Source organism: Acinonyx jubatus, chromosome C1 (genome assembly GCF_027475565.1).
Source record: "Acinonyx jubatus isolate Ajub_Pintada_27869175 chromosome C1, VMU_Ajub_asm_v1.0, whole genome shotgun sequence".
NCBI classification, from domain to species: Eukaryota; Metazoa; Chordata; class Mammalia; order Carnivora; family Felidae; genus Acinonyx; species Acinonyx jubatus.
The window spans coordinates 109,537,793-109,559,802 of record NC_069381.1 but is presented as its reverse complement, the minus strand read 5'-3'; the positions used below and the strand labels follow the sequence as shown (position 1 = coordinate 109,559,802).

At 52.1% G+C, this 22,010-nt stretch overlaps 1 protein-coding gene across 8 annotated transcripts; it reads left to right on the top strand.

The window, feature by feature from the left end:
* Positions 1-11,070: 11,070 nt before the first annotated feature.
* On the top strand, positions 11,071-21,785 carry PROC (protein C, inactivator of coagulation factors Va and VIIIa). 8 transcript variants are annotated; one of them, XM_027056054.2, is made up of 10 exons: positions 11,087-11,216; positions 12,380-12,466; positions 13,117-13,239; positions 13,788-13,954; positions 15,204-15,228; positions 15,344-15,481; positions 15,653-15,787; positions 18,792-18,931; positions 19,866-19,983; positions 21,138-21,784. In XM_027056054.2, the coding sequence occupies exons 1-10, from the start codon at positions 11,171-11,173 to the stop codon at positions 21,713-21,715; spliced, it is 1,557 nt and encodes a 518-aa protein (XP_026911855.1). In that variant the 5' UTR covers positions 11,087-11,170; the 3' UTR covers positions 21,716-21,784. The 8 variants fall into 8 exon arrangements, with proteins under 8 accessions (XP_053070832.1, XP_053070834.1, XP_053070831.1 ...); XM_053214857.1 differs by having other exon boundaries at positions 11,071-11,216; positions 12,376-12,466; positions 15,344-15,787; XM_053214856.1 differs by having other exon boundaries at positions 11,081-11,216; positions 15,344-15,787; positions 21,138-21,785.
* Positions 21,786-22,010: the final 225 nt, after the last annotated feature.

Below are 22,010 nucleotides of genomic sequence, written 5' to 3'. Positions count from 1 at the left end.
CTTAGGTAGAGTGAAGAGTAAGTCCTTGTCCCCAATTCCTCCCCTCCTCTCCCACCCCCAGGTAAATGCACGTCAGGTAGAAACAAACAGATATGTGTATTTATTGTTCAATAAATGGAAGTTGAGAGCTCTCTCTTAGGTCAAGGGCATCTAGGGGAGTCATGAAGACTGAGAGCCAGGAAGCCTCTGCCAACAGGTGAAGGAGGCCTTTTCTGCTGCTGTGCTTTGTGCTGAAAAAGAGAAAAGACAGCTATGTCTGGATACCATCAAACACGTCTTTCGTATTGCAGCTTGCACCCTATGAGTGAGTCATAAAATTAGTTTAGTGTTTCATGCTCGTTTTTATTTTTTAATTTATTATTTAAATGTTTATTTATTTTTGAGAGAGAAAGAGAGAAAGCAGGGGAGGGGCAGAGAGAGAGAGAGGGAGACAGGAGACAGAATCCCAAGCAGGCTTTACTGTCAGCACAGAGCCTGATGTGGGGCTTGAACCTGCCAACAGCATGATCATGACCTGAGCCGAAATCAAGAGTTGGACACTTGGCTGACTGCGCCACCCAGGCACCCCGTGATGATCATCATTTGTAAAAAAACAGAAGAGAGGAACAGACGATGGTAGGAGTAATCACCTATAATAGGTGAAACTTAACCTTTTTGTGAAACTTTGCTGCAATGTAAAATGTATTTCTTACTGAGGACGGAGGTTTAAAAAAAAAAAATTGCAAAAACCCTGCCTTAAGCCACAACTGGCCTAAAGCCAGAACCTGGATCACCAAGACAGTCAGCCGCAGGCTGAAGGTGATGGGGCTTGTCAGAGTTCCTGGGAGCAACAAGGCAATAAATGTGCAGGCCTGACTTCCCTGAAACTTTGTGTAAGGACTAAGCTGGTTAATGGGTAACCAGGAGCACAAGGCTTAGCTCCAAGCAAGTGTGTGGTCCCAGGGGACCCCATCACACCACATAGGGTAGAGCTCTGAAAGACTGTACAGAAGAATCCTGGGTCCCCAGGCTGCAGGGAGGAGGCCCCTGCCCCAGGGCACAGCAAGTTCAGCGAGGACAGAAGGTGGCCTGAGGCCGGTGAAAGGCTCTCCTGCTGGGTGGACAAACACTGGGGTAAGGCTTAGAGGGCTGGAATGGCTCCCCAGGGTGGGAATCCCCCACCCCCGCCCCAGAATGTGCTCTCCAAGGACAGTGTTGCCTTAATTAAGAGCCAGGGCCTTGAGCACCCCTGGAATGTGGACCGCAAGCGTGTAAAGGTAGACCTAGTAAACACTTAAGGCTTTGGGGGCCATACAGTCTGTCATAATTGCCCAGTACCAATGTCCTGAAAGCAGTCATGGACAGATGTAACACATGAGCGTTGCTGTTCCAGTACAACTTTTCATGGACGCTGAAATTTGACGTTTGAATTTTATATAATTTTCACTTGTTACAAAATACTAATCTCGTCGTATTTTTCAACAATAACAAAATGTACAATCCATTCTTGGTTTCTGAGCTGACCGAGAACAAGGCAGGCCAAATTTGGCCGGCAGGCCAAAGGTGGCGAACCCTTGCTTTGGACATTGCCCTTCCTCCCTTCCTTCTCTCCCTCCTTTCCTCCTTCCCTCCACCCTTTCCCCCTCCTTCCTCCTCCCCATCCTCTTCTCCTCCCTTCCCCTCCCTCCCTCTCCCCCCTTCCCCTCCCGCCACCTTCCTCCCCCCTCCCTCCCTCCCCGCCGCCCTCCTCCCCGCCGCCCTCCTCCCCGCCGCCCTCCTCCCCGCCTCCTCTCTACCTCCCTCCCCTCCCCGCCCCCGCCCTACGGCCCTCACCCCGGCCCAGACGCGGCGCGGTCAGGGGGCGCTGACTCACCGGCTGACTCAGCGGGAGGGCGGCGGGGCCCCGGGCTTGCTGGCGACGAGGTCGGCGGCCGCGCTGGCGACGGGAGAGGACGCCCCGCCGCAGGACGGCCCTTCCGGCTTTGGCTTCCGACCCGCGCGGAGCTCGGCAGAGGATGGCCCGGGGGACCCGGGGCGCCGGGGGATGGCAGGGGCGGGGAGGGAGACCCGGCCGCGCGAGTCCGTTCGGGCCGCCCTCCCGCCCGGAGAGGCCGGCGTGCCGCGCTCCTCCGCTCTTCCCACGCCCGCGACCCGAGGTCCGGCCCCGCCGCCTCCAGGCAGCCTTCCCAGAGGGCCTCTTTGGGGCCAAGTTACCTGGACCACCTCCGTCCTGGCACCTTCGGCCTGGCTCTCGGCCGGCCTGTTATGGGTCTGGCTTCCTCGCCACTGTGAGCCTCTTGGGGATGGCGGCCGGGTCTTAGTAGGCTCTGCATCCCTAGCGTTAAACGGAACTCAGGCGAGGAGGAGGTGGGACGTGTGTTCGCGTGAACAGTTTTAGAGAGCCACGTTGGGGCCCAGCCGTACCAGACTCCTCAACCCGTGATAATCTGTAAAAAATAATTATACGTGTGTATGTATTACTTTAACATAGAAATATGAAAAATAGCTTATTTGGAATCATTTATTAGAATCATAAATATGAAATATGAAAAATCGGTATTTACTGGAAATGATATATCCTATATTATTTACTTTTGTGTTACATAAATGCAATTATTTAGACAGAACAATAGGATTATTAATGGCAATTAATAGTAGGACTACTTTGTGAGAAATACAAAAACAGTTATATGATGTTTTTATTCTCTGATACAGCAATTTATTTTAACTCATTATTGGATACTTAAAATTTGTATTAAGATACATACATGTAAAAGGCTGCATATGGTATGATTCCATGGCATTCTTCTATGATAATTTACAAAAGGCAGAAGTACGGAGACAGTGAAAAACCCCTGCCAGGAGTTGGGGGTGGGGTGGGGGGCGGGGCAGGGAGAAATAGATGAAGCAGAGATGATTTTCAGGCAGTGGAAATACCATGTGTAATACTATAACGATGGACACATGTCATTATGCATTTGTCCAAACCCCTAGAATGTAGCACATCAAGAGGAAACACAAATGTAAACTAAGGACTTTGGCTGATTACGATGTGTTAAGGTAGGTTTGTTAGTTTAACAAATGTACACTCTGGTGGAGATGGTGATGGGGGGGCAGGAAGGCTATGCAGTGGGGGTGGAGAGTTGGGGGGGGTATATGGGAAATCTCTGTACTTTCCCTTCAATTTTGCTATGAACCTAAAACTACTCGACAAAAATAAAGTATTAAAAAAAAAGATACATACATGTAAGACTTTTTAAGAGGAGAATGTAAGTACAGTAGGACTAATTAAACATATTACCAATATTTAACTAAAAATAGCAATGATATTTCTGTCCTATGATGCAGTGGATATTTTTACCTCTTTCTGTTTTCTTGCGGCAGCCTTTAGGAAACCCTTCTTTTATGTAGTGGTCTAACTAGGTATGGCCAAACATCATATGCTTTGACTTGTAGTGCTGCATTTATTAAGCCCACATTACACTAATGCGTGCTGTCAGTCCAGTGTGATGGCATCAAGGTACCGATCCTCTCAACGAAATCATTTGAGCATGGAATACTTTAGATCTTACTAACAACAGCAGGTTTTTAGACTTGTAGGGATTAGCTTCCAGCTCTCCAAAAATGCCCATCCTCTTTGTATCTGTAGGCTGGTTTTGTAGACCAGCTGTTCTGTCAGCCCCTTTGCATCAATAAATTCAACACCTAAAGTTGCATCCTTTTTAAACATTTTGAAGCACCCTGCGTGTCATACAATTACAAAATGTAATTTTGTAATCTCTCTCTCCTTCTCTGTGTGTGAAAATGGTTTTAAAGCAGAGATATTTGATCTTATGATATTAAAGTTGGATTACAAATTCCAGTCTTAGTAAAGAAGTGAGAAAGTCCTGTTTAAATTGGTTGTCCTCTTCCAATGACATTTTGTTTTACTTCCCCAAATCTGAGTCATTTTTTATTACATGAGTTTTTGTTATTTCCTACACAGAACATTGAACACCTCAGGTGCTGTCAGTTCATCCTTTGTCAGGATCCTTCTGGCCTCTTCAAAGATCATCAGTTTTGGAAAGAACCATTTGTAAATTTCCACTTGAATGCAATCCTTTTCTCCATTCTCATTCTCAATATGTTTTCAAATTAGAGGACATTCTTCTTGTCCTACACTTTGAAAATATGATTTGATGGTAGCCTAACTTTTTAAGATCTCTTCCATGACTGGCGGTGATGACAGCCCTCTCATAGGCACATATGTGTAAAGGAGACCGTCTCCTTCCACTTCTAGAACATCAAATAGCTCATTAAGTGCTTTTGCATATTTTGAAGAAACTGAGAAATAACCAAACCTTTCATTGGGAAAGCCTCAATATCATAGGAAGCAAACCACACTCCATTACCCATGTGTGCAGGACATTTGGCAGGTAAGACCTTTTCATTTTCTTTGCTAATGGTTCATAGCCTGAACAGAATTTGCAAAAATTGACATTCGCACCGTCTGTCAAATGTGCAGGGAAGCAGTGCTTCCTTTGTATATCATCAACATTTAAAATTTTTTTCCTGAAGTTTCATTAAAATCTTCCCGGAAATCAAAAAGACCATTTGAAACTCCACTTTTCAAATCAAAGTGCTTAAGAGGTAGGAGAATCTTTCTTTATTGCCATGGTTGGACTCAGTCCTCTGTATACTATGGAAAGCATGATTGTTGCCCTGTAAAGGGGCAACACATCTGTTATCAAAATTTTATCTGTGGTTCACCCACAGGATATTTCAGGTACAGCCTCTGAATGAGGAAATGTAACTTTACTCGGTGTCATAGAACAATCAAAGGAGCAATATATTCATTCATATGGTACGCCCATGCTAATTCAGCAGCCACTATTTTTTTTTTTTTTTTAATTTGAGGGGGAGAGGGGGCAGAGGGAGAGAAAGAGAGAATCCCAAGCAGGCTCCACACTCAGCTCGGAGCCTGATCCAGGGCTCCATCCCACAACCCTGGGATCATGACCTAAGCTGAAACCACGAGTTGGATGCTCAACCGACTGAGCCACCCAGGTGCCCCAAGCAGCCACTATTTTCAATTGAGAATTGAGGTCTTTGGGGGAGACCAAAAAAAAAAAAAAAAAAAAAAAAAACCAAAAAACCTCTTTTGATTAATTTAGAATTACTTGCCTGTTTCCTTGAGGACCTGTGAGAATCATCTTTTACATTCCTTTGTCCACCATGCTCACTCCCAAATTCTTCTCTCCATTTGGTGCAGTATGCCCTTTTTGATGATTTACCTCCCTTATCCAGCTGCCATTAAAATAACACAATCTCTTAGCTTTCCAAATAACCGTGACGTCTGGTTCATGCTGGCATTGATATTGTAATCATTCTCATTTTCATTATCTGAACTCTTAAAAAAAAATATGGTCACGATATTCACCACGTCAAGATCAAACTAGCACTGTCTAGATACACAGCATGATAGTTAACTCACAGGCAGAGCGGATGTCTGTGCTCCCAGTTACAGTGCACTTAGGTCATCACCAGGGTGGTGTGATAATAGGTGATGCGTGATCATTAACCGCAGGTCGCGGAGGTCACGGTTGTCCTCGTCAGCAGCAGATACTGGGGGAGTCCTGGGTCCATTTGGTACAACAACCAGTATCACCTTCAGCCCCTCTTTTTTGTGGTCACCTTTGCATTTTGTACCTTTTCCCTAACCTTCTGTATCTGTCACTGAAAACTGGGACTTTTCTCATCCCAGGGAAGAGTTTACCAGATGTAGGACTTCTGGTGCTAAAATCGGGACAGTCCCAGACAAACTGGTATGGCTGGTCACCCCAGCACATGCTTGTCGAATCAGGAAATAAGTCTAAGATAAATACTGTATGATCTCACTTACATGTAGAATCTAAAAAAACTGAACTCAAAGATTAAAAAAACAGATTATTGGTTACCAGAGGTGGGGGTGAGGGGTACAGTGGTCAAATGGTACAAACTTCCAGCTATAAATAAGTTCTGGGGATGTAATGTGTAACATGGTAACCATAGCTAATCATTCTGTATTGTATTTATGAAAGTCACGAAGGCAGTAGGTTTAAAAAATTCTCATCACAAGAAAAAAAATTATATCCATGTGAGGTGATGGACGTCAACTAAACTTACTGTGGTGATCATTTTGCAATGTATACATATATTAAATCATATTGTATGCCTTTATCTAATATAATGTTATATGTTAGTTTTATCTCAATAAAACTGAACAAAGTCTCAATAAAAAAAATCAATTGTATTTCTATATGCCAGTAGCACACAGTTTTGAATTGAAATATGTAAAATGCCATTTGTGATAGCATTTTTAAAAACACAAAATAAGTAGTGATAAATTTAACAAAATATGTTCAGGGTCTATATGCTAAAAGCTACCAAACACTGGTGAGAGAAATTAACAAAGACCTAAGTAAATGGGGACAAATACGACACTAATAGATCAGAAGACCATGCTTAAGATGTCTGTTCTCCCCGGATTGTTCTATAGAATCAACTCAATCCATTCAAAATCCCAGCAAGCTATTTTTTTTAATTATTTTTTTTAATGCTTAGCATCATTAGTGATCGGGGAAATGAAATGAAATACTACCACACACCAGTAGAATGACTAAAAATAACAAAATTAAACCAAAAGCTGACTACGCCAAGTTCTGGGAAGGATGCAGAACTAGAACACTCATATTTTGCTTGTGGGAACACGAAATGGTATGGCCACTTTATTTAACAGTATTTTTAAAATTTATTGATTTATTCTTGAGAGAGATGGGAGGGAGGGGCAGAGGGAGAGAGAGAGAGAAAATCCCAAGCAGGCTCTGTGGAGCCCAACGCGGGGCTTGAACTCACAAACTAGGAGATCCTGACCTGAGCGGAAATCAAGAGTCAAACGTAACCAACTGAGCCGCCCAGGTGCTCCTGTTTTTGTTTTTTTAGTAAGAGTAAACATGTACTTACACATAACTCAGCAGTCCCATTTATACATATTTGCCCAAGAAAAATGCAAACAACTCAGCAGTCCCATTTATACATATTTGCCCAAGAAAAACGCAAACATAGCCACACTAAGTCCTCTACATGAATGTTCTAGAAGTTTTATTAATAACAGCTAAGAACTCACTAAGGAATCTACTCCTGAAATCATTGTTGCACTATATGCTAACAAATTTGGATGTAAATTAAGAAAAATAAATAATAGCCAAGAAGTGGTGAATGGGTAACCAACTGTGGTATATCCATATAATGGAAACTACTCAGCTACAGAAACTAGTGATACCCATATCCACATGGAAGAGTCTCAAAAGCTTTATTTTATGTTGAGTGATAGAAGCCAGTCGTAAAGTCTACATACTGTAGGACTCCATTTATATGCCATTCTAGAAAAAACAACAGAGTCCAGATCAGGGGTTGCCAGAGGCTGCTGGTGGGGCACAGGGGAATTTTCAGGGTGACAGAAATGTCCCATATCATAATTGTGGTGGTTACACTATTACATACATTTGTCAAAACAAACAGAACGGGGGTGCCTGGGAGGTTCAGTCGGTTAAGCGACCGACTTTGGCTCAGCTCATGATCTTGCGATTCGTGAGGTCAAGGCCTTTGCCGGGATCTGTGCAGATAGCTCAGAGCCTGGAGCCTGCTTCGGATTCTGTGTCTCCCCATCTCCTTGCCCCTTCCCCACTTGCACTGTCTCTCTCTCAAAAATAAATAAATGTTTAAAAAAATTATAAAAAGCTAACTTTATTGTATGAAAATTATTCCTCAAACTTTTTTTTTTTTTTTTTTTAAAGAATCTGTGAGTCATTGTGCCATTGACATCAGGCTGCATCCATCCATCTCCACTTGTTAAAGGGGAGCTCCCCAGGGCCTGTCCAGTTTCTCTCTTCCCTGCCTGACCTGGGCTGAGCCCTGAGCAGCTCCAAGGCTTTCCTGCTGGAGGGAAGGGATAAGACGCCAGGGAGCTGGCGAGAGCCTGCAGCAGTCCCATGAGCCTCCATCCCGCCCCTCTGGTCAGGAGGGGTAGCTCAGGTTGGGTTCTGCCACCCATGCAGGTCAGAGAGTCAGAGCCAGTGCTCTGGAAGAGTACACCCCAGCCCCGGGGAGATTGGGGCCTCTGGATGCTCTGAGCCCATCGCTGCTGAGCTGCCCCACACAGGGCAGCTGTCCCTGCCTCTCCCTGTCCTGCCTCTCCTGCCCCACCTCCTGCACACCTTCACGGGCACTTATCAACAGGGACACCCACTTTCCCCAGGGTTCTGATCCTCACAAGCTTCACGTGACACCTCCCTGTCTCTCTAGGATACTGGGGGGAGCCAAGAGAGGACATTGGTGTTGACTGATCACCAAAGTCTCTGTCCACCTTGTAGAAAATATTTAATTCAATCCTCATACCAACCACCTGAGGTGCACACTAGTCTTGGCCTCATTTTACGGATGTGGAAATTGAGGCTGAGGGAGCCAAGATGAAGTTTAAACCCGAATGCGCCTGACCCCGAGGATGACCTTGCTGGAGGCCATCTCATGGTTTTGCGCCACACACCCCCCCACCCCGCCCTGCCCCGCCCCACACACCTTTGCTTCTTATGTCTCTGCCTGTGTCCTCACAAATGCAGCGAATACCCTGCCAACGGAGGTCCTTCCTCGCTCTCTCATTCACGGCTGTGATGCTGTGGCATCTGGAGTCAGCCTGACTTCGGGCCAACAGGGGTGACTCACACCTGGGAAGGAACACCCCGGCGGCGACAAGGCAAATCGGCAGTGCCCCCCAAGCCAGGCGAGGCAGCCCCTTGGAACAGCGGCCTGGACCCTCCTTCGGGACCAGAGGAGCGGCCCGGATGGAAACCGGTTTCCTGGAGCACTGACCCCTGGCTTCGTGGCAGCACTCCTCAAGTGATGGCGGCCTTTCAGCCAGCACAACTCAGGGACTAGCTGATGGTGGGGACCCTTCCCCTTCCAGGGAGGTCGTCCGGGTCCCCTGCGCTGCCAGCCAGCGAGGAGCCCAGGAGGCAGGCTCCCCCACCGCGGTGCCCCAGCAGGCGGACAAGCCTGAAGAACCTCCTGCCCTTCTCTGGGCAGCCTTCGGGGCCTCCGCAGGTCCCTGCATCCTTCACTTGTCCCACCGCAGCTGCCTTGGCTCTCCGGGGAGCCAGGGCTTTGGGCCTCCGGGTGGGTGGGGCTGTGAGCACAGCAGGCAGGGGCCCTTATCCACGTTCAGGACCAGCGTGGGCGCCCTAGGTAGGCTTCACCCGGCAATGACCGTCTTCGCTAGCTGGGGCGGGGGGGTGGGGGGGGGGGACAAGTGGCAGGTGAGGAGTCTGGTGGGGCAGGGAAGGAGGGGGGGGTCTCAGTGAACACCCACTGTGCCTGGCGCTAGGGGGCAGCAGGAAGCGGAGTGGAGGAGAGGCCAGCCTAGAACAGTGTGCACTTAGAAGGGCGACACCAGAGCAAGGACGGGGCGCGCTCCACCCTCTCATGTGGTCAAGCATATGGTCTCCGTGCTTCCTGCTGAGTCCTGAGGACCGCGTGTCCCCTTTTCAAAGCAGCTGCCACAGACCCTCCCACATGGCCACTGGCTCTCCACTCCCACAGGTTCCCTTCCAAGTTCTACTCCCTCCTCCTCCTCCCCCTCCCTTCCACCCCTCCCCATGCCAGCACCTCCCCTGCTGTTTGTCTCCTTGCCCCCTCTCCCTCTCCTCCTGAGGGCCCTTCCTCCATTACCAGGGTCCTGCCAGTCCTGTGACCTCCAGCTGAAGCCCCACCTCTTCCAGCAGCCTTCCCTGGCCACCCCAGCTTGTGCCGGTTTCCCCTCACCCCGTTCTTTGCCTTCTCAAGCGGCTGTGTGGGCAGCACGAGGGCTTGTAGCCCCACAGCCCAGGCATGGTGCTGCACCCACCTAGGTGGCCTCCCATGGTAGGATCCAGAGCTGCCCCAGTCAATTTAAGGGAAGTTAAGGAAAGAGGGGGGTTTCCTAGGAGAGGAGAGGACCCTCAAGAGCCTAAAGCCAGGATGTGCCCACTCAGGAGGTAGGGGCCTCGCCTTGCTGCTCCCTCAGCTTCCTGGGTGTCTAAGGTCTCCTGTCTCTGCCTCTCTCACTCATCTGTATCTTCCTCCTCCTCAGCTTCCTCTGCTTTAGGCCCAGACACAGACGCCCAGGCCAGTGCTCACAGTGGAACGAGAGTTCGGAGACCCTACTCCTGGGACGGAGGTAGAGAATCTGATCGACCCCCGAGTCAGGTGACTTTCCTGTGCAGTCCCAGAGGTCAACGGGGGCAGGGTCACATGCCCCCTGCAGGGGCTCCAGCTTTGAGGGGTGTGGTCAAGTCCTCCGGTAGCCAGTTGGATATGGGAGAAATGGGTGCATGTCCCATATGGTGCATGCAGGGAAGCAAGATGCCTAATAAATGTTGGAAGGCTTAAGGACCAGCGCCAGGGCTCTTTCCCAGCATCCTAACAGCCTTTCTGGGACCCAGTCTGTTTTTCTCACTTGTTTACAAAAGCAGCCAAGAGGTGCCAAGAAGACCTGAGTCTACTCCAGGTCTGCCACTTAGCAGCTTGGTGAATTTGGGCAACAAATAAGAGATTTCTGAGTGTCCTCATCTGCAAAGGAGAGATTATAAGAGTAGCCATGTGCCATTGTAGGGGGCAGCTATAGGGGTGACTGGAGCTGAGGGTCTAGCCCAGTGCCTGGCACTCACGTGGTAGGGACCCTGAGAGGCTTATCTTTTCAGCACGAAAATTGGAAATCGGGATAGTGTATCACTATGTAATTGACAGTGTTTTTTTCCCCCTTTTATACTAGCACATAAAATAGGTGCATCTTACAGTTAATGGCATCCCAGATTTGGTGAAATATGGGATCATTACCAATTGCGCTGGTCTGGGGAAAACTGCAATATATCTGGGTAAAAGTGTCCCCATCTGCAACATAAGGACAAGGTCCCTGCTTTAGGCAGCCACTGTGAGGCCAAAATGAGACCACATCTGGAGACAGCTTGACAAGGGCTCCCTCCCTCCTGGTTGACACCAATTGGTGGACAAAGGTGGGCTTTGGGCAAACCAGGCCATCCTGAGCTGGGAGCCTGTTTGTTTATCTGTGGAGGGGGTGGCCTCAGCACTGAGGGCCAAGCAAATATTTGTGGTTATGGATTAACTCGAGGTCCAGACTGTCATGGCGGCAGGACGGCGACCTTGCAATTTCTCCCTGGCCCACCCCAGTAAGTCCCCTTCGAGGCAGGTCTGTGAGGGGGGTGGAGGAGGGATGGGCAGATGTGAAGTCTGAATCCTCCAGCCAGGGTTCGAGAGGCTGGCTAGAGCTTGGGCTAATGGGAAATCAGGGCTCTGCCACAAGGCCGGCCTGGGCGCTTGCTGGCATTCCTCAGGCCTGGGCGCCACAGTTCCAAGGGGCCTTCTTCCCAGACTCTGAGGCAAGGAGAAGTCGTCAGAGGGCCTCCAGGGATGAAGGACATCGTCAGGGGCAGCTTGGAGCCCAGGAGCTGTCCTCCCCCACCTCACCCCCACCTCTAAACCTAGGGAGTGGGGGAGGTTGCGGATGGGGCAGGCAGGCCTACCCCTGGGGCTTGGAGGCAGTGGAGGGCTCGCTCCTAGGTTTCCAGCTGGCAGGGCTACTTCTGGGGCTTTGTAGGGCACCCGGTAGTTTGGGGCAGGGGCTAGGATTCTAGGCCTGGGGCCAGGTCCTAGCTCTGCTGTGTCCTGGCTGCGGGTTTTAAGTAAGCTACTTCACTCGTCTAAGCCGATATTTACTGAGCGTTTGCTGTGTACAAACCCTGTCTTTAGAGCATTTTATTTAATTCTCACAGTAACCCCAATAAGGCAGAAATGACAGCTTTTCTAACCATTTTACAAATGAGGAAACTGAGACAAGGAGCAGTTAGGTATCCTGCCCAGTATTGCTGTCCCGGAGCTGGGATTTGCACCAAGTGGTCTGACTTGGTGGCCTGGCTTCTGAACCATGTACCAATTGCTGGGAAAACACCACGAATGTCCAATAAATGTTAGCCTGGCCATCAGATCAGCAACGGCACCACCCCCTAACCCTCACCAAAGAACAGGACAAGGAAGGGCAGGAACATTCTGGGTTCAGCTGCCATGGCCCTTTTGTGCTGAGTCACCTTTGATCTTCCCCAGGACTCCATGCCCTTTCTTCCTTTTCTCTTCATCCCTCAGACTCTGGGGAAATGCTGTGACCTTAGCCCCACATAGGCAAGGACACTGAGGTGCCAGTGGTTCTCTGTCTAGGGAACAGGGACCCACCCCCCCCAGCCTCAGTCCTTGCATTCAGCTGCCATTTGGGGGGCCGGCCAGCAGGCAGAGCAGGGCTGGTGGGGCTTCTGGAAGCTCAGGAGTCCTCCTCAGACAGGTGTCAGCAACTTCAGAATGTGGCAACTCTCAAGCCTCTTCCTGTTGGTGACCATCTGGGGAACTTCCGCCACACCAGCTCCTCCTGGTAAGGCCACGCTACTCCCTCCCTGGGACCCTCCGGGTCTTCACAGGCCCTCTTGGGCCGCACAAGGCCCTCACACCGCACAGCATCTCCTCTGGGCCTCATGGGGAGGTGAGAGGCACACATGGGGAGGAAGTGACTGACAGTCCCCTGCAGGCCAGCTATTGGAACCCAGCAGCTACTCCCTGGCGGGTGGAGGCTGCGGGGTGTGGGGGGGAGCTGTGACAGCAGACTACTGTTGTGACGCAGTTAGCCCTGGGGGTCATGTCCCAAAGCTCCTTCCTCCAGCCTGGGAGTAGGCCACAGAGTCCCCCGGGGCCTTTCCCCTCCACCCAAGTACTTGCTCCCTCAACAGCCAAAGCCAGGCCTGGCCACCTCCCCACCCAGCTGCAGGGCGGCCTCTCCTCCAAGGCAGTGACCTGAGAGGTGACAGCCCTGCCCCACCCCTCCCTCAGCCCCCACAGCCAACAGGAGGAAACCAGGGCACCTCCTGAGGCCTGAGAGGGAATGAGTTGCCAGTGTCGCCCTCGCCCCAGGCACACCAGCTACTGTTGGCATTTGTGCCTGTTCTTGAGCTGCTCATCTGCCTGGGTCGGGGGGTGGGGGTGGGGGGGTTCACTCTCACCTGTGGTCCACTTGGCTTCTCTATCCAGACTCTGATGCCTTCCTTTCCTGGCCTTTGCATCAGCCCCTCTGGCCTCTCTTCCTCACTTCCCTGACCTGGTCCTTCCATCCCAGCTGTCCCCAACAGACACCTCTCAGAGCTCTGGAGACAGGTCTGCAGTCCTCCAGTGGTGCCTGCCTGAGGGGAAGGCTGGGAAGTGCTCCTCCCTGCTAGGGAGGTCAAGGAGGAGCAGGGAAGGAGGAGGGACAGCATCAACACAGGGTTGCACAGGGGTACTCAGAAAGCAATGCCACCGACTGAACTTTGCAGTCTTGGTAATAACAGCAGCATGTAGCACTGGGTGCTCAGTTCTGTGTCAGGCCCTGTGCCATCTGACACCATTATTCCTCATGTTTGCATGAATAAACTGAGGGTTAGAGAGGCAAAGCCACCCGCTCAAGGTCACACATGGAGCTCAGGCTGGGTCCCAAGGGAGGGCTGCCTGGCTCAGCACACGAGTGGCCAAGTCCTCTGTCCTCCAAGGCCGGCCATCTGCTGCCTGTGGAGGAAGAGGGCAGAGGAGAAGGGGTCTTAAGTCTGGAGGGTCCGAGACAAAACCCCTCCTGGCTTCACTGGGCTCCCTGCAGTGCGGCCCCTACCCCAGCACCCACCCACCTCAGGCCCCTCCACCAAAGTGAGCTCCCCCTCCTCCCAAACCAGACTCAGTGTTCTCCAGCAGAGAGCTCTCCCACCGGGTGCTGCGGATCCGCAAGCGAGCCAACACTTTCCTGGAGGAGCTCCGGGCCGGCAGCCTGGAGCGGGAGTGCGTGGAGGAGATCTGTGACTTGGAGGAGGCCCAGGAGATTTTCCAAAATGTGGATGACACAGTAAGGCTGCAGCGCTGGCTGAAGAGGGCGGGTAGGCTGGTGGCCGGCGGGGGCCTGCAGGATGAGCAAGCTGGGGCTCCACTGCTGAGGCCCTCTTGGGAGTCGGGGAAGCCTTAGGCTGGGACAACAGTCCCACTGCAGGAAGTTCAGCCCACTCTCTGGCCACTCGCCACTGGCCACTACTGCCTCGCCTGTTCTCTGTGGCCAAAATGCCACCTTCTCTGCTTCCAGCCACGCACCTGCCCATCAGGGTGTCTGTTCTGATGTCTGTTCACATGCACTTGCTCTGTGCCTCAGTTCAAATTCTCAAGGGGCTAAATGTGATTGCTCAGGGGATCTGAGGGAAGAGCCCATGTCCTCTCTGGCTCCCAGGGCTCTGTGGTGGCCCTAAGGTAGAAGGATGGATTGGTAAGAGAGGTGGCTATCTGATACAGGACTCAGACCCTCCATCCCCAACGGCCTACTTGAACTACTAGGACAAAGAGTTGTGCTGCCACCAGGGGGCCCCTTCTGAGCTGTCTGTAGGGCCTTCCCAGGCTGAGGGGGAGCTCTGGTCTGCCCCTTTGGCTGCTACCTCGTGGCCTAGATCCTCACGGCCTCTTTTCCCAAATGGCTTCCTCGGCTGACGCCCAAAGGACTTTCTGCAGCCACCATCTGAGCAGATCACATCCCTCCCATGGCTCTCCCACCTCACCCTAAGATCTCCCAGGCCCCACAGAGCACAGCCACTGCTGCAGGGGCCTGCTGGTGTTAGGCATCCTGCAGTGGATCTCAGGTGTGGTGGCCCCAGACCAGCAGCAGCAGCAGGGACTTGGTTAGACCAGCAGACCTTCCGAACCAGCAATCAGCATCTAACCCAGAAGGTCTCAACTTTGAGAAGCTGGCTTAGGGAAAGACCATGAGCATGAGAAGTCCAGAAAAGCCTAAAGGAGTGATGGGGGCAGGAAGGAGGCTGAGCAGCCTGCTGAGGGATTTGGGGTCCCTTCCCCTACAGAGGCTGTTGTGGTAGCAGACAGTCCAGAGAGCAGGCTTCCAGACGCAAAGGGGGTAGGGTGGGGTGAATGGGAGGTGGGGTGGAGATGGCAAAGGAGGTGCAGGCAAGGAGGAGTGTGGCCCTACCCTGGCTGGCCACCGGCCCGACAAGCCTTTCCCTCCCCTGCCCCACCTGGGTGGGACCCGGGAGGGGACCCGCGGGCTCCCCAGGCACACACGGGCTGACGGCCCCTCATGCTGCCCCTTCTCTCCACAGCTGGCCTTCTGGGCCAAGTACATCGGTGAGTGCGCTCTCCATCCCAGGCCGCTGTGCCCGTGCCCCCTCGGGTTCTTTGGGCCGCAGGAGGGACGGGGACGGGCTGGCGGCACCAGTGACACCCCTTCGCCGTGTCGCAGACGAGGACCAGTGCGCGGCCCCACCCCCTGATCACCCGTGCGACAGCCCGTGTTGCGGGCACGGCAATTGCATCGACGGCATCAGCGCCTTCCGCTGTGACTGCGACCCGGGCTGGGAGGGCCGCTTCTGCCTATACGGTGAGAGGGCCGGCCGCGGTAGGGGGCGGGGAGGGGGGGCGGGGATATGGGCGAGCGGTCGGGCCCCGCGGGGCGGGGAGGGAGTGGGGGCGGGAAAAGGGAGCGGGGGGGGGGGGGCCGGTCGCGCCGCGCCACCGTGCCCTCCCGGCGCCCCCTCCCTTGTCCGCGCAGAGGTGAGCTTCTCCAACTGCTCGCTGGACAACGGCGGCTGCGCGCACTACTGCCTGGAGGAGGAGGGCGGGCGCCGCTGCAGCTGCGCGCCGGGCTACAAGCTGGGGGACGACCACCTGCAGTGCGAGCCCACGGGTGAGCCCCCCAACCCGGGGAGGGGGCGGCCCGGGGAGGCTTCGGGGGAGCCAGCGAGGAAATGCGCCACCCCTGCTCCGGGTGCTCGGTCCTGGGGTCCGTCCCAGATTTGGGGGGTGCCCCCACCTGCTCTTTTCCTCACTTACCTGCCTCCCTCCAGGTACCCCTGCTCACCTTGGGGACAATTTCCTGGAGGAGCATGAGCCCATAAGTCACTCATCTCCCAAACTGTGAGCGGATGTAGGGGGCCAGGCCTCTGGCATCTTCCTCCACTACTCCTGCTAGCTTTATTTTCTTTTTCTTTCTTTCTTCCTTCCTTCCTTCCTTCCTTTCTTTTTTTCTTTTTCTCTTTCTTTCTTTCTTTTAATTTAATTTATTTTTTTAATTTACATCCACGTTACTTAGCATATAGTGCAACAATGATTTCAGGTAGTGCAACAATGATTTCAGGAGTAGATTCCTTTAATGCCCCTTACCCATTTAGCCCATCCCCCTTCCCACAACCCCTCCAGTAACCCTCTGTTCTCCATATTTAAGAGTCTCTTATGTTTTGTCTCCCTCCCTCTTTTTATATTATTTTTGCTTCCCTTCCCTTATGTTCATCTGTTTTGTATCTTAAAGTCCTCATAGAGTGAAGTCATATATTTGTCTTTCTCTGACTTATTTCGCTTAGCATAATACCCTCTAATTCCATCCATGTTGTTGCAAATGGCAAGATTTCATTCTTTTTGATTGTTGAGTAATTCTCCTTTGTGTATATATACCACATCTTCTTTATCCATTCATCCATTGATGGATATTTGGACTCTTTCCATACTTTGGCTATTGTCAATAGCGCTGCTATAAACATTGGGGTGCATGTGCCGCTTCAAAACAGCACTCCTGTATCCTTAGGATAAATACCTAGTAGTGCAATGGCTGCGTCATAGGGTAGTTCTAATTTTTTGAGGAACCTCCATACTGTTTTCCAGAGTGGCTGCACCAGTTTGCATTCCCACCAGAAGTGCAAAAGAGTTCTCCTTTCTCCACATCCTCACGAACATCTGTCGTTTCCTGAGTTGTTAATGTTAGCATTCTGACAGGTGTGAGGTGGTAACTCATTGTGGTTTTGATTTGTATTTCCCTGATGATGAGTGATGTTGAGCATGTTTTCATGTGTCGGTTGGCCATCTGGATGTCTTCTTTGGAGAAGTGTCTACTCATGTCTTTTGCCCATTTCTTCACTGGATTATTTGTTTTTTGGGTGTTGGGTTTGATAAATTCTTTATAGATTTTTGGATACTAACCCTTTATCTGATATGTTGTTTGCAAATATCTTCTCCCATTCTGTCAGTTGCCTTTTAGTTTTGCTGATTATTTCCTTTACTGTGCAGAAGCTTTTTATTTTGATGAGGTCCCACTGGCTTTATTTTCTAAAGACACCTTGTCCAGTCTGGCATCCCATTTCCCCTTATACCTCTGGCTTCTCCTTCTTATACATTTTATCAACTTTGTATATGTACAAGGAAGTGAGAGTTTTACAACTGGTATAATGAATTCCAGCAGGTTGCTCCTCACCATGGGTCTTGTGTCATTCGACCTACAGTGCCCTAGGTGCACCCATATCTTCGGCCTCAGGGCACATTTCCTTAGTTATTTCTTTGATAATCTCCCTGCTGCTTTCTCTGTTCTCTCTATTTGGACATCCTATTATTCAGGTCTTTTTCCTCTGGGTTGCTCTTTTCATTTTATTATCCTTCTATTTTCCATTTCTTTGACTTTGTGTTCTTCCAGGGAGTGTTCCACAACATTATATTCCAATCCATTTACTTAGAAGAAATGTCTCACTTTTTATTTTGAAATAGAGATTCACAGGAACTTACAAGGAAATGCCTGGTGGACCTGGTGGCCTGTGGGTGTTCCTTTGAGGCCATTGGAAAGCCCAGGTCACCTGGCAGAATCCCTACTGCCCAGCCCCTCAGGTGTTTAGGCCATTTCCTGAGAGGAATCCCCCAGGTTCATGTTTTGGTGGGTCCAGCCTGCTGTCCAGCCCCCTGGAGTAGAGCAGGGAAGAGTCCAGCCCCCTGGAATGGAGCAGGGAAGCTGCAGATGTCTGGGTAACTCCCTCTGGTCAGTCTTGCACATCACTCTTTCCTGTGGCTCTGCACAGTCTCTGGTTCCCCCTGTGCAGAGAATACCCCTATGGACTTCTGCAGGCTTGGAGAAGAGAGTCAAGCCACTGGGGGGTTGGCACAGAGGTCTAGGGCTTTAGTAGTTTCCTTTCCAAACTCAGCATTTCAGTCTGCAGTTCTACCTATACTGTGTTATTCGGAAGCACTGAGGCAGGGGGCGGTGGTGTTTGGTAATAAAAGCAGTCAGCTCCTAGAATCCCCTATTACTGGCTGAGATTTTTGCTTTCTCAGATAGTCAGCTGCCATGTCTGGTTTCTGGAATTTTGTTGCTGCTGTCTCCATTCTCTGTCACTATGCAATCCCCCTGCTGATGGTTGCCCATTGCTCCTACAAGTCTAAATCTCTCAGCCTGGCATGCATGGTCCATCATGAGCAGACTCTGGCAGCCCTCCCAGCCCTCCATGCTCCATCACATGCTCTCTCCCCTTGGCAGAGGACCTCACGACTGTGCTCAGAGCTACTTTGGGGGCTCTCCAGGAACGCCCACCACTTCCTCCCCATAATCTCTTACCTGTGTTAAGAGCTTGGTGGCATCCCAGCATGAGACTTTACTTATGTATCTCAGGGATTACTCCCAGTGGCCCTGGGAATTCTGAGAAGTTTAACAACCTGACCAAGGACACACGGATGGGTAGTGATGCTGCTTGATCTGACTCTTGCCAGAGTCAAACAGAGGGGATTTTCAAGTTACTGTAACTGGGTCCCTAAGCATCACATATGCCTTTACCCCTACAATGGGGCAAACTAGGCTGCAGGCAGGAAGTTGACAAAGGTGGGGGAGCAGTCTCAGGGAGCAGTACCCGGCAGGAGCTCACCAGCTTCCCCTACTTCAGTGAAGTTCCCCTGTGGGAGGCCAGGGAGGCGAATGGAGAAGAAGCGCAAGACTGTGAAACGTGACACAAGCCAAGCTGACCAAATAGATCCAAGGCTCGTCAATGGGAAGCTATCCGGATGGGGGGAGAGCCCCTGGCAGGTGAGAGGAGAAGCAGCCTCTTGGGTGAGGAATCACAGATCCCCTGCTGGGAGTTCCCCCACTCAGGATGCCCAGATGGGAAGGGGAAATGCTGCTTTCGCTTGGGGTGGGGGGCTGTGCTAATGGCGGAGCCATTTCAGGGAAAGCTGGGGGGAAAGCTGGAGGTACTTGATGGGGGATAGCAGCCAGGGCTGGATGGGCTGAGCACAGGGGCATGTGGTGGACGTACAGGAAGGCAAGCCATCATTTTACTAAAGAGCCAGAAAGATAATGCACTGCCAGTGGCATTTTAGGCGGAGGCCCAGGGTGTTTTGCTTGGAGAGGTGAGAGATGGGAGAGGAGAGGTGAGAGAGGTGTTTTGCTTGGGAGAGAGGTGGGAGGGATGGTTGACCCTGAATACCGCTCCAGCCTCACCGTGGGTGCTAACACTTACTTGGTCCCAGGCATTGGATGGCACAGAAATCAATAAGCAGGGGATTGGCAGGCCTTGGGGAGCTCAAAGATTCTGGGAGGGTCAGGCTCCTAAACACAGCGACTCAATGGGACCAAAGCCAGGATGGCCAGTGGGACAGGACCTGATGGAACCCCAAGGGATCCCCGTTCAGGCTTCAAAGGCTCCTCAGGGGACTTGAGTCCCAGCCTGAGCCCCAAGGGTGAGTAGAACTCTCTGGGTGCTGTGGAGAATAACTACAGCAACAGCATGGGCAAAGGTGGGGAGAGGCCCTACCACAGGCCAACTCTGTAAAACAGGCAGAAATAGAAAATGCCAGCAAAGGGCCGTGGGTCTGTGCCTGTGTGACCAGGGAACAGGAAAGATCCACTTTTGCAGCCAGCACCTCAGGCTTGAGAACCACGGCTGTGCTGCGCGCCATGGGCCCTGGCCTGGAGCTGTCAGGGGTAGTTGTGGTGATGTCACTGCCCACTCCCATTCCAGGTGATCCTGCTGGACTCAAAGAAGAAGCTGGCCTGCGGGGCGGTGCTCATCCACACGTCCTGGGTGCTGACAGCGGCCCACTGCATGGAGGACTCTAAGAAGCTCATGGTCAGGCTCGGTACGGACTGGGGCTGGGCAGGAGGGGCCTCGGAGGCCTCCAGGAGGTGTGGTGCCAGCAGCCTCGCCAGGTTTGGGGACCCTGATCCTCAGGGTGCTTGAACAAGAGGCTGCTTGAGCTCCACGGAAGGTGTCTGGGGAGAAGAGACCTCAGTGCTCCCCTGACCAAGCCACTCCCCTGGTGGGATTTGAGACGCAGTGACACCTGGTATATGGCAGGTGGGGATTCTCTTCAAATCTGGTGCCCAGGTGCTTACACACATGTGTTTGCAAAGTGAGGGGGGCGTCTCACACACACATACACACACACACACACACCTCTTCACTCCCACTCACATGGAGCAGGCTGTGTGGACGTCCAGTGCTGTCGGGTACAGACACCCACAAGGGATCTACATGGCCTGGATCCAGGGCCATGCTTCACACAGACTGATAAGCTGATGGAGTTGAGTGGCAGAGACTCTGGCATCTGCCACAGCAAGGCAGCTGCAGTGGTCCCCAGGGCCCTGAGTCTGGGCCCCACTCTGTACCAGTTTCTGAAGGGGCTCTCCACTGTCCATGCGGAAAAAAGAAGGAAAAGCTGTATTGAGAATGACCAATTCACGTTCCCTGCAATAAACTGCCACACAACCAATGGCCAGTGGCCTCCAGTGGCACTGGGCTTAGAATCTCCAACTCCCCTGCCCCTGCCCCTCCAGGAGCCATCAGCCTTGCTGGGGAGGATCTTGTCTCTGGTGTGTGATCCGATCTTTCTTCCCCGGCAGAGCCTGTGTCCTGTTGGTTCTTCCCTCTGGGTCTTGTGTCTTGCTGTTCTTGCCCTGTCAGCTCCCCCCCCAGTTGCTTGTTGCTGCGTTGCTCTCAGGCCAGCAGTGCTGGCAGGAGAGGCTTGTCTCTGCACCACAGTAGCTCCACACACCCTTTGTGGCTCCTCTCTGTGTCCCTGGCCTCCCTGCTCACTGCCCACGGCCGCCAGGCCTCCCTGCCCCATCGAGTGAAGCCTCAATTCCAACCAGCCTTCCACCCCTTTAAGACGACACCTGGCAGGGATGTGAGATTTGTGGCGCCCATGGCAGTGCCTGGGATGCGTGACGTCCGCTCCAGCTGTGGACCCTGGTGCTGCCCCCAACCACTCCAACTGCCCCCCTTGCCCCATAGGGGAGTATGACCTGCGGCGCAGGGAGAAGTGGGAGTTGGACCTGGACATCAAGGAGGTCCTCATGCATCCCAACTACAGCAGAAGCACCTCAGACAATGACATCGCACTGCTCCGCCTGGCCCAGCCCGCCATCCTCTCACAGACCATCGTGCCCATCTGCCTCCCTGACAGTGGCCTTGCGGAGCGCGAGCTCACCCAGGCTGGCCAGGAGACGGTGGTGACTGGCTGGGGCCATCGCAGCGAGGCCAAGAGAAACCGCACCTTCGTCCTCAACTTCATCAAGGTCCCCGTGGTCCCTCAAAACGAGTGCATCAATGCCATGCACAACATGATCTCTGAGAACATGCTGTGCGCGGGCATCCTTGGGGACTCACAGGATGCCTGTGAGGGCGACAGTGGGGGGCCTATGGTTGCATCCTTCCGCGGCACCTCGTTCCTGGTGGGCTTGGTGAGCTGGGGCGAGGGCTGTGGGCGCCTCCACAATTATGGCGTTTACACTAAAGTCAGCCGCTACCTTGACTGGATCCACAGCCACATTAGAGCTGAGGAGGCCTCGCTTGAGGGCCAGGTGCCTTAGCTTCCCTCAGGCTTGTGTCTGGAGCCCAGAGGCCACTCGTGGAATGGGGTGGGTGGGGGGGGCTGGATGGCTGAATGCAACAGTTGAGACATTAAAGGGGACATGTAACAAGCACACCAGCTATAGTTCTGTCTCTCTTTGCATCCCTTTTCTGGGCTGTTCTGAAGGAAGTAACATTTGTGGAACATCTACTGCATGTCCCACACTTTATGAACACAGTCTTTTTCAGCTCTGTTGGGTGGGGAAGAGCTGAGCCAAATTTGGTGGGGTCTGAGGCTGATAACATTTGGGGGAG